Source organism: Pinus tabuliformis, chromosome 6 (assembly GCF_031772625.1).
Source record: "Pinus tabuliformis cultivar Carrire ecotype Pingquan chromosome 6, CPIR1, whole genome shotgun sequence".
NCBI classification, from domain to species: Eukaryota; Viridiplantae; Streptophyta; class Pinopsida; order Pinales; family Pinaceae; genus Pinus; species Pinus tabuliformis.
The window spans coordinates 1,876,488,147-1,876,501,325 of NC_142292.1; the positions used below are offsets into that span (position 1 = coordinate 1,876,488,147).

The 13,179-nt window shown below is 34.1% G+C and overlaps 1 protein-coding gene across 1 annotated transcript; it reads right to left on the reverse strand.

Annotated features, from left to right (window-relative positions):
- Positions 1-4,234: 4,234 nt before the first annotated feature.
- Positions 4,235-4,549, reverse strand: LOC149266654 (uncharacterized). Its single transcript, XM_089408926.1, has one exon. The coding sequence runs from the start codon at positions 4,547-4,549 to the stop codon at positions 4,235-4,237; it is 315 nt and encodes a 104-aa protein (XP_089265052.1).
- Between the last annotated feature and the right edge of the window lie 8,630 nt (positions 4,550-13,179).

The window sequence follows — 13,179 nt, forward strand, 5'->3', positions numbered from 1 at the left end:
AGATTTATGTGAATATTTATGTACCAAAGACTACTAAAAATATAGGTGGATCCTCAAAAAATACTACTAAATTAACAAAACCTGAGCTAATAGCTACAAATCAATCAAGTGCGTCAAAGGATAAGAATTTGATTTCATACTGGAAGAAATCCCAAGAAGTGAAGCATACATAAAATGTATGGTTTGTGAAATATAGAGAATGTGAACAACATCTGCAGATATATCTATATGTTGATATCCCTAACGATAGTGGAAGTAATGAGGTGGTGGGAAAATTACTAGACATGTGTTTGATACCAGACACTGAAGTTGTTTATGTACTTACAAAACTGCCCAAGTCATGTGACAAGATTAAATATCAATTTGAATTGTCAATGTATAACACAACAGATGAATCTACAAATATGTGTAAACAAATCATAAACGAGATTGTACAAGATATCGTAAGTATTGTTATTTATATTTATGTGTTTTGCGTTGTTGTAACTGTATTATTATATCTTTTATAACTTAGTTTTTATTGACATATGATATTTTTTTTCACATAATTTTATTGAAAACCTTTCAATGGTGTTGGGAGGCATTTATTTTATAGAGCAAGATATTATGAATGTTGTCAACAATTTCTACTCAGGGTCAGAAGAAGATATGGCAAACAAGCAAAAAATAGTAATCCATGATGCTACAAAAATACATCCAAGGGATCAACAAAGAATGCCTATAGTGGATAAATCTTGGAAAGTTAGACATGTTACTTTTAAATATGAGGAATTTGAAACTAATGTTGAAGAATATGTTTCCATTACTGAGAATGAGATTAGAACTGATGTTAGAAAGGAGAAGATCCATAAAATACCAAAAGTAAAAATGCCCGAGAATGTCTATGTTATAGTTGATGATGAAGATGTTATTTATCTAGAAGGAAAGAGGAGGAAGAAAATAAAAGTTGATCATTCTCAAATTTTCAAGGCCAACAATGAAGATCCTAGTGAAAATTCAAAAGAAAGTAGGGAAATCATTACACCAGGAGCCGGTTTAGAGAATGGCATTATTAGAAAAAAACAAAATGCCATTCGACATCACTTGACAAAGACAAACTTATTTGAGGGTGGTTGTACATTTAGGCTTAATGTCAGACAAATCTATAAGCTAAGTGAAGGACAATTTAAATATCAAATCAGAAATCCACACCACCTGCATGTTCACAACTTGAAGACATTGATGAGGTACAATCCTTATGCTCATGTGGTTGATTATGTGCTTCTTGTTGATCTAGTTCAAGTTCCCAGCAAAGAAGCATTTGATAAGTATAATTTTTTTTATTACAATTATTATGTGCTTGGGGGGAACCATTCTATATAATCTCAAAGGAAATTGATGGAGGAATATCCCAATAGCCCACATTTTGAAACATTGAAATGTATCATTTATGTTGGTTTATCAGATACAAAAGAAAATTTATTGGCATGGGATCATAATATAGATAATGAGTATAGGATGTCTATGAATTTCATCCAAAGTGTTAGATTTATTCATAATGAATTTGAAGAAAAATTTGGTGGGAATAAGGAAAAAGTTAGTATAGAATTTCAGAAGCAATGTTGTATGGAAATAGGTTATAAAATTGAGGAACAAATCAATTCAAAAGGTGACAAAGTATATTATAATATATTCAGAAGTATCAATAACATTTTCGATTTGGAATTTGGAATTGGAGAGATATGGGAATTGATTAATGAGATTTTTAGCATGTGAGAGGACATTGGCATTAAAAACTAGAGGGTCAAAAAGTCTGAACCATTGATATATAGCAGTAGTAAATGAGGCCCTGAAATGAAGCAACTTCCAGAAGATATGACTATCACACCTTGGAGATCATTACAAGGGGTGAAGGCTGAAAAACTTGTCAAAACAATATTATCTCGTGTGAAGTCAGGGGAATTATCATTGGACAAAATGTGTGACGAATTTCAAAAGTAATTTTGTTGAATTATTTTTACTTATTTCTAGAATATAATTTTCTTTTAAACCTAACATATTGTTGTTGGTAGTATTTGTTATACATATCATTATATTAACTTTTTTTACTTTATTTATCTAGTCACAAGGTTTACATGAAAATACAAGAACAAATGGTTAAATTGTTGAATGAATATAGTTGGGATGATGTTGTACCCAACTACCCAGATTTAAGTTCTACATCAATACCAATTTTTTTTTTTTATCTTGAATTTAAAAATGTATGTTGATTTATACATTCATTTTTATTCAGCTGTATACTATTTTTATTTTATAACTTATACATATATTTGTTTATTTTATTAAATATGAAGAAGGATGCAAATGGAGCACTAGATAGTTTCATAAGCTTTATTGAAAAAATTAAGATTGAAAGTCTGAGGAAACGGTGTCTTAGTAATGTTGAACTTGATCCAACTCTTACTCATTTAATTTGGAATGGGTTTGACACTATTCAATATCAAATAGTACAAGGTTATTGTCAATACATTGCTCAAAACATACTTAAAAGGGATTATTCCCTAGTTATTGCAGATATTCCCCATGGTTTCAACATCCCAAACATTAACTATGATAGTGACCCTTATACTTATCAAGCTCTTAGTAAAGTGGTTGCGAGATTTGTAGAAGTCAGATCATCACCATTACCGAGATTTGTGACATTTCATTCAAACACACAATTGGAAATATTATTGACAAGCTTCAAGGGGAAAACGAACTCAAGGATGCAGCTTACATGGTAAGACGTTGAAATTGTATGTATGATTAATGTTAAACAATTCATTTATGTAAAATTTAATTGAACTTTTACTATTTCATGTTACAAACAAAATTCAAATCCTAATAACTATGAAGATCAACCAATTATAAGTGATTGTGAGTTCATCCATATTGAAAGTTGGACAAAACATGATAACTATAAGTCTATGCTTCTTAATCGAGTAGATGGAAAGAGTCATAACCAAGTACTGGTTTATGATGATGTTGTAAAAAAACTAACATATGAAGATAAAGAAGAAAAAGGAGAGATAGTTAGCATTTATAAAAAACTATAGCCATCGATTAACTATCTTATAGACTTATGTTCAAATGAAGGAGATTGGGTTCTAGATTTATTCTCAGGCTCAGTTAAGTTTTATTATATAAAATTTAATTTCAATATATTATTTCTTAATTTATATGTCATTATACTAGTTTACTTCATTATTTCTTTTGTGCTTGATAATTGGGTACAACACTAACATGTTGCTTACAAAAAGGAACAAATCGCATTGTCATTGGAAAATACCCAGTACAGTGCAAATTTATTCAGCAAATAATTAATATTCTTCAATTTCTTCCAGATGAAATGCAAGAAATTGGGTTGAGGAAAGGGGATTTTAATGAATCACGCGTGGCAAAAGAAAGCAAAGGAACCTCAACCACCATTAGATGGAATGATTGGAAAAGCATACACTGGGACATTTGTAGACATCAAAGATCCATCAGAAGAGGAAAATGAGAAAACTGAAGCATAAAATATTGTGGAAGAAGACAATAATGAAACTCTAGAGGATGAAGAGTTTGGATTACGTGATATTATTGATTAAATTTAAATTATGCTTGGAAATTAAGCTCATTTTTTGTAACTATTAATTAGTTATACTTGTAATGTTTTGACTTTGACATTTTATGAGAAGAATAAGTATTCAGTTAATTTTTTTATATGTTCAATATTTGTATTATGTGACTTTCACTTTAAATTTGATGTGAATCATTATTTTTTGAAAAAAAAACTATTATTTCACATTTTTTTGTTAAAATTTTCCTATAAAAATTCTGATTTTGACATGTCATTTCTAGCAAAAAAAAATGATCAAAATGTGTAATTTTTTCAAAACTTTAAAATATTGACCTTCTTTGTCTTAAGAAATTGTTAAAATGGAATTACTTTAAAAATTATTACATGATTATTATTAACATGGTTTATATATATATCTATCTATATATATATATATATATATATATATATATATATATATATATATATATATATAGATATATATATATATAAAATAAATGAATATATAAATTAAATAAGAAATAGAAATATTAAATGATTATTATTAATATGGTTATATATATATATATATATATATATATATATATATATATATATATATATATATATATATATATAGATAGATATATATAAATTAAAAAATAAATGGAAATCCTAAAGAAAGGGCGGAACCCAACTCTTACTCAATTTCCAACCATTGTCCCTATTGAGATTATTGGCTTGTTTCTCAATTTCAATAGCCCCTCTCAACTTCCTATGTTGGAAATGATCAATCTTCACAATGACGTTAGAATCTTCAATGCAAAAATGTTGTTTAGTTTTCGCTGCATGTTCCACAATAGTCAAGGAGCGGGAACGATTATGCTTGATGTTTGCAGCATGCTCTTGAATTCTCAGATTAGTGGAGTGACCAATATTTCCAATATAGGGAATCCCACACAAGCAGGGGATTGAATAGACAACTTTCATGTCCTTACGGTTCACAGGGTCCTTAATAGTAGAGACATTATTCCTCTTAAGAACACAAGAAATCTTATCTGTGGTTCCATGGATGAATGGAAGAAGAAAATTTGAAGAATTCTCATCATGAGATTTCTTAATCGAAGGGCCTTTATTGGATTTTTGAAAAGCCAAAAGACCTCAATGTCTACTATAGCCATTTTTCTCAAAAACATCCAGAAGGTGGGATTTCTCATCCTCCATGTGGTTTTCATCTGAGACCCTCAGTGCACAAGTAGCAAGGGTGTTTAGAACACCAAATTTTTGTGCTGGGAAATGGTGAGAGTTGGCATGAAGATATTGTTCAGTGTGAGTCTTCTTGTGAAACACCTGGTGGGACAAGGAACCATCGTCCAATCTAGAGAGGAGAATGTCAAGGAAAGGAAGATTTCCATCTAATTCAACCTCCATCATAAATTTGATGGAGTCTGATTGAGAATTAAGGTGAGAAAGGAACAAATCCAACTTTTCACGACCATGGGGCCAGACGACACAAGTATCATCTACAAATATTTTCCAGAGCTTGGGCTAAAATTGAGTAGAGGCCAAAGCTTTGGATTCAAAATCCTCCATGAATAAGTTAACAACAATAGGAGAGAGCAGAGAACCCATGGAAACACCTCATGTTTGCTCATAGAATTCACCCTAGAAACTGAAAAAGGTAAAATTGAGGAAAAAACAAACAAATTGGCAGTATCATCATCAATAATATGATTGATGACATTAATTTCCTCATTAATGGGGATTTTTGTGTAAAGGGAAATAACGTCAAAACTAACAAGAAAATCCCAAGGATCAAACCTGGTACCTTTAAGATGATTGAAAAAGGAAGTTCATTCCTTAACGAAGAAGCTAGCATGTCCAACTATAGGTTTGCGGTTGTGAGCTAAGAACTTGGCAAGAAGATAGGTAGGCCCACCTATTGTGTTGACAATAGATCTAAGGATGAATATTAGGAAAACCATAAATTCTATGGGTGAGAGGGTTGCTCTCAATAATATTCTTGTTGAACATGTGGTGAACAATAAGTTATTGTTGAAAATGCGGTGAAAACTAAGCACCATGTTTGGATCGAAGATTTTAGGGTCATTGCGAAGATTGATCATTTCAACCAAAGGAAATTGAGAGAGGCTATTGAAATTGAGAAACAGACCAATAATCTCAATAAGAACGATGATTGGAAATTGAGTAAGAGTTAGGTTCCTTCCCTTTATTTGTGATTTGTGATTTTTATTTTGTATTTATTTATTTAAAACTTTAATTTATATATTTGTATTTAATAATAACCATATTAATAATAATCATTTAATATTTTTATTTCTCATTTAATATATATATATATATATATATATATATATATATATATATATATAATTAATTCCATTTTACCAAATTATTTTGTCTAATTAATATTAATTATCTAGTAAATTCTCACTTTTGACTTTTTTGGTTACAATTTTTTAATAAAAAACTAGTCGTTATGGTTAGTTTTTATTAAATAATATTATTTTCCTAACGCCTAATGTATCTCATCACTTTTTAATCCCTTTGATTGATCTGTTTTTTGCTCTTGGCCATGAAGATGAGCCTCATTAGTATGTTTAAAAGGCCGATCATAAAAGCATTCTATGTGATTAATCCGAAAATTAGCTTCAAAAATCATTATGGATCACAAAAGTATGAGATAAAAAAAATATAAAATTAAAAACAAATAAATAAATTATTAATAGACACAACAAAAAATTTAAAAATAAAAGATTTTTTGTGTTTAGGGGCACATTCTATAATCCAGGGTGATGCATGATTCCATCTGTGCTCAACATCGGATTGACACTTGTTCCTTTTAAAATAAAATAAAAATAATATAATCTTTAAATAAAAAACAATGTCAGAAAACCAAAATGCATACACATGTTGGGTTAATTTTAATTAAATGTATTATCAAACATCATTATACCTACTCTACTAGTATGAAGGAGATAATGATGCCATAAAAATATTTCACTCTCACTCTTAGCCATCAATAATCAAATAACATAATTTAATTTTACAAACCAATGTGAAAGCTAAAGAGATGTGATAAAATTAGTTTACTCTCACTTATAAATAATTAAACAGCGTAATTTTATATCAAATTATAGAGAGGTAAAAAAAATACAAAAACAAAAAAAACAATTCTATTTTAACTTTCAAGAGTAAAGAAATTGTATAATTCTTAAATATTCTAAAATTATTTAGACAGGAGACTTAAATAAATCTATATATATTTACATAATTCAGATAATTATGTAATTTTTTAATATATATATATATATATATATATATATATATATATATATATATATATATAATTTTTATTATATATATATATATAATTCATATACGGTTGAATTTTAATTTATTTGAATTCATAGAAAAAATTTAACCTAAATCACATTTTTAAACGTGACTGCAAAAATATAACGAACATTGAGTTACCTTGAAAAGTTTCAAAGAAATCAAGATTCTTTGAATAGTTTTGAAATTTTGTGTACGTTGACCTGTTTGAAGGTCAAACATCAACCTAACGTAGCTTGAAACATGCAAAAAGTTTGAGCGCTTCCTTGTTTAAGATATCGTGAATTGACGCTTTCTTTTTATTTTTTAATTTGCTCAGTAAGTTAATGTCATTGTCCATGACTCAATGATAGGTATGGTTTTTGATCTAGGTATGAAAGACAAAATAATAAATCAAATAAACATCAAATCCAATAGAGATCAAAATCTCTTAATATTTTACAATAAACATGAGAATCTCTTAATATTTTATGTAGTATGAAGTTTTCTTTTTTAATGTATATATAATACAAATTTAAAACTTTAAGGTGTAGTGATTAGAAATTTATTACATATTAATAAAATGTGTTCAGATTTTCTGTCGTATCATGAAGATTTGCTTTGATATATTCATAGCCCAAAAGTTGAACCTTAAAGTCATGCCTGTGGGTAGGTGAATATAATCGTCATGCTTCTTTTTAAAATAAGAATTCCATGTGAAAGAGTTAAGAATCCCATAAACAAATATTCTTTTCATGGTGCATACGTTTTTTCGCAGAGTAAGTCCATACACAAATATTGTTTTCATGGTGCATACGTTTTTTCGCAGAGTATTAGGTACAAAAATCAATCTTGAACTACTTGGAACTTTTAGGATGATGTTGTTGTTCATGACTTTCTTGTTTATCTTTTAAATAAGTAAACCTTGAGCGAGTTGTTGATAGATACAAGACTTGATACCTATTTTTGTTTTCTTTTTCACCTACAACTAGGTTTCTTTAAAATTCACACATCATCTAACTCAACGAATTGAGCTAGTATGTCTGAACAATGTTAGGGATTGATATCTGAAGATTAGGGTTGAAATTTTATATTCTTTTATGAACATATTGTTATTAGTTATATTTTTTTTGGTAAAATTTGTATTACTTTTTAAATTGGAATATATATGTGGATATCCTAGGTTAGTCTTTTGTTAATTATAGCAAAAGGTGCGCTCTTCATAGAGAGACATAGGAAATCATAATGTTTAGAAATAGTAAAAAATTGATATATTTATTGAAAAATGGGCTAAAATGCAAATTAGGATGCAATATGAAATTAGAGTGAAAATTAATTTAGAGCATAACAAAGACTAAGCAAACAAATCAAAGTCAGTAGTGAAACCCTGAATGGTGTCTCCATTGTTGTCGAGGGTGTTTCCTTCTTGGGGAGGAATACCAAGATGTTGCTCAATGTGGTCAAAGCGTTAGCCCACATCCCTCATGTGATGATGTAGATGCTCCAAAGAGTCTAGGATGTCTACCGAATGCCAATACAGGATGATGGTGTACATGTACTACTCAAAAATGCCTTGTGCATGTCCAACGTCTACCATCTAATTAGTTAACTTAGCAAGAAATTGTGTCTGAAAAATCTTGTTGTTGGGAGGCTCCTTCACATTCCATATGAGCTAGCTCTTCCTAGATGGAGCCCAAGGTGAGATCCCGAAACTTAGTAGATAATTGCTCCATATGATGGTGGGAACATGTATGTCCCCGAGAAGCTCTTTCATGATAGTAGGTTTCCCCTCGGCGATACGAATTTAAACAGGAAAGCAACAAAATTACAGATATAACCATACACACAGAGATGCAATAGAAATAAAACTTCATTTCATTAATAACAAAGAACTGAAATATGCTTACATATAGAATGGGAATGAACTAGCTCGGGTGATGGTATCTTATCTTTGATAAGAGATGTGGTGGCTACATGCCTCTGCACTGTGTTACCATGAAGTTTGAAGGCCTATTTATTATTGAGAAACGATACAAATCCCTAAACATCGAAAAACCTAATGCTAGGAGATGAAACGCCAAGCTATGGGCCCCATTGGGGTAAATTGGAACATCAATTTCCCGGGGTCGTAACTTTGGCACACGATCTCCGTTTCACACACACGATACCTAGTTAGAAAGCCCTATCTAAGGACTACAACTGGTGACATTAAATACTGAGTTGAATATTGAGTTGAGAACTCATTTAGCTGCCAGTGGTTTTCCCAAAAAACGTCATTTAGGGCCTCAAAACAGCTCTAGAAGTTCAAGACCCAAAAACTGCCAAAAATAATAAATTGTGCTACAATTAAGGAAACTGAATAACTGAAAGAAACAATAGTGGGGGTCTAAGTGGAATAGGAGGGTGGCCACCAATATCTACCTATTTCATTCCTCCCCCCTCAGGAAGCAACAATTCTCATTGCATTGAGTTCCTCCATGAGATGAGGAATCTTCTACTAAACTTGGTCCCTCGTGAGCCGCCTGCCCTGGTGAAGGAGTTGGCATGCTTTCACAACTCAATATAGGTGGATCCTTTGTTGTTTGATGTTCTTGGTCTATGTGTCCATGATCCTTGGTTGGGGCTTGTTCCATGCAGTATGGGTTTAACTCTATTTGTGTGAGTTGTTTTGTAGTGTCGGATGTGTCCAATAATGGTGGAAAGTAGGGCCGAAGGTGGTCCACATTGAACAGTGGGTGAAAACCAAGGAATGGTGGAATACTGAGCTTGAAGGCATTATCCCGTACTTCCTTGGTGGCAGTGTATGGCCCATATCGAAGCAGGTGAATCTTACAGTGGGGCCCAACGACGTGCTGCTTCTGCAAATGTAGCCAAACTTTTTCGTCCACATGGAACTTGTGTGGAAACCGATGTTGATCATGTCGTTGCCTGTACTTAGCATTGGCTTTGTCCAATATGTCAGGAACTGGTTGGCGGATGTGCTGAATGTGCTCAGTGAAGTTGTGTGCCTTGTCAACTTCAGACTGGAGATGAGCCGAATCTGCCTGAGTAGCTGGAAATGGTATGGCCACATCAATGGGACATAGGGGCTAGAATCCCAAATCCACATAAAATGGGTTGCGACCACTCAAGCTGTCGAGAGCTCGATTATAGTTGTGTTGGACATAGGGGAGGATCTCATCCCATGTGCATACATGCTTTGAGTTATACATGCACAGAATGTGTACGCACATCTTGTTGACGACCTTTGTCTGGCCAGCAGTTTGGGGATGAAAATTTGTGGACTTAGTGACCTTGGTGTCCAACATCGACCAAAGATTGGACCAAAATGTGCTGAGGAATTTGTTGTCTCGATATGAGATGATAGACTGTGGGATCCCAAAGTGTACCCACACCCATTCAAAGAAGATTTAGGGAGTGGATTCTCCTATTATATTCTTCTTGTAGGCCTCCATAATGACCATCTTTCAGAATCTGCCGACGACCACAAAAACACAATTGTTGCCATGCTTAGTAGAAGGAACACTCGACATGTAATTCATGGAGATGGATTCCCAAGGGAAATTAGGGTTAGGCAGTGGAGTATAGAGGCCTTGCTTCTTGATAGTTAGTTTGGAAATGGTGCAGGCAGTGTAGGATCTGTTGTACTTCCCGACATCTCGTTGAATATTTGGCCAATAGAAATACTTCTCCAGTATTGCCACTACTTTTGTGACCCCAAAATGCCCACTGACCTGACTATAGTGCGCTTCCCAAATCATCTTGACATGCTCACTTGAAGGAACACAAATGTGTCCTAGGTGGAATAACAGTGCATCCCGGAGGTGAAAATATGGAACTTTCTGACCCTCCAAGAGCGTATAGTACATGTGGCTAAATTCTAAGTTGCTCTTGTAGAGAAGTGGCTAACGAAAAGTCTCGTGCCCACAAGAGTCGAGCACGGTGGTTAACACCATGTTCAATGCTCGGCTAAGGCACTCTACAACATTATTGGTGTTACCCTTCTTGTACTTGATATTCAAATGGAATTATTGTAGGTATGTGGACCACTTCTGATGATGATCATTCTGAAACTTCCCTTGTGTCTACAGGAACTCCAGGGGTCAGTGGTGTGTGTGGATGACCTTTTCCTTCCCCAAGATGTAATGCTTCCATTGTCAGCAGGCCTACACAATGGAATACATATCTTTTTCATAAGTGGGATACTTACAGACTGCGTCTGAAAGTGTCTTACTATGATATGCCACTGGATGTCCATGTTGAGTAAGGACTACCCCAATAGCATAGACAGAGGCATCTGTCTCAATCTCAAATGGTTGTTGTAAGTCTGGTAATGTGGGCACTAGTGTAGAGCAAAGATGGTATTTCAACTATGCGAACACCTTCTGTTGAGATTCAGACTAAAAGAATTTTTCTTTCGTCCCTCCCTTGGCGACTTGACTCAAGGGCCAAGTGATATGAGAGAACCCCATCCCAAATCTATGGTAGAAATTGGAAAGACCTACAAAGCTGCGAAACTTTGTCAGAGTGGTTGGGGCTGGCTAATCGCGAATGACTTGGATCTTAGTTGGATCCACATGCACCCCCCTGTCATTAATAATGTATCCCAGGTATTGAACCTGGGTCATGCCAAAAGTGAATTTCTCCAAATTAACACATAGCTTGTGTTGCCACATTGTTTGTAGAACCTGTCAGATGTGGTGGAGGTGCTCTTCCTAACTTTGGTTGAAGATTAGGATTTCATCCAGGTATACGACTACGAATGAGTTAGTGAATAGCTACAAGATGTCATCCATCAGCCTCATGATGGTTGCAAGAGCATTTTTCAACTCGAAAGGCACGACCAGCCTCGAAAAGGCACTCCTTAGCTTTGAAGGCAGTCTTTGACACATCAAAGAGTTCAATTTCAACCTGGTGATATCCAAACATCAAGTCAATCTTGCTGAAATATTTACCCCCCTTGAGTTGGTCCAGAAGTTCATTTATCTGTGGGATCGAGTACCTATTCCGAACAATGACCTTGTTCAGTGCTCGATAGTCAATACAGAGTCTCCATGTCCCATCATTCTTCTGTACCAACACGATTAGGCTCCCATATGGCGATGAACTCAACCATATGGGACCTTTCTACAACCGCTCCTAAATTTTCCTCTTGATTTTGTCGTTTTGCAGAAAATATCACCGATAGATTGGTAAATTAGGAAACAATTCACCTCGAGTTAGATCGATATAGTGCTTGACCTGCAGGGGAGGTGAAGATGTCCTCGTACTCCTCCACGACCTTGTCCATCTGTAGTTGTCGTGCGGAGGTGCCCTAAATGGCGGTCATGGCCACCATCTTCTTCTTTCCCTGAGGGCATATAATAAGGAAAACAAATTTCCTAGTCTTGGAAATGTGCTTACTACATTTTTTTGTAGTAACCAAAGAGACGGTGGTAGGCAGTGCTACCTCCAGTATCCTGTACAACTCATTTCCCATGGTAACAATAATAATTTGAGGCCTTAACTCATACATAGCATGTCACTTCCACATGTATGGTTGGCCTAAGCATACATCACAAACATCAAGATGAGCAACTTCACATAATACCTCATCCCTGAAGCACTTGATGCTGTATGGAAGGTGGTGTTGCTGGCTCACGCAGAGATCACATATTTGGTGAAGCCAACCGATGGTGTATGGTTGTGGGTGTGATATGGTAGTTAAGCCCAACCGCTTCACAACCTATACTAAAATGAGTTTCTTTTGGCTCCCATTGTCGACAATGAACTATAGCGGGACATCCTTTACCCACATCTAGGAGTAGAAGAGTCAATCCTCCTCCTCTGGATCTTTAGGTTCCTCCTTCTGCATGTTCATGGTGGCAAGGGTGGCATTGGGCTAAACATCGATAATCTGATTCCCTTTATCATTCCACTTTTTGGGTTCTGAATCAGAGTTGGAACATGCATCAAATTTAGAAGCCTTCAGCTCGGCTGCCAATTATTGCTAAGCCCAACACTCACTTGTGTTTTAAGTGTAGCATATGGAACTCAACCATCTTTCCTATGTCCTTCTTCGGCTTCACGATGTTGTTCTTTGCTTTCAGTTTTGGCGGGTTGTCTTGGGCTGCCCCGCCTTAGCTTTTCTCTTTGTTATGCGGTTTTGGGGAACCTTTCCCTTGCTTCAGATTCATAGATCCAAAGTCTCACTTTTTCTGTTTAAGCTTCTGCTTGATCTTGACAACATAACATTACGTCTTTCCAAGCGAGGAGATGTCCAGGAACTTCATCTCATCCTGTAT

Excerpts from the sequence above, each read along its gene's own strand:
- LOC149266654 (XM_089408926.1), bottom strand. The coding sequence starts at position 4,549 with ATGAAAGTTGTCTATTCAATCCCCTGCTTGTGTGGGATTCCCTATATT.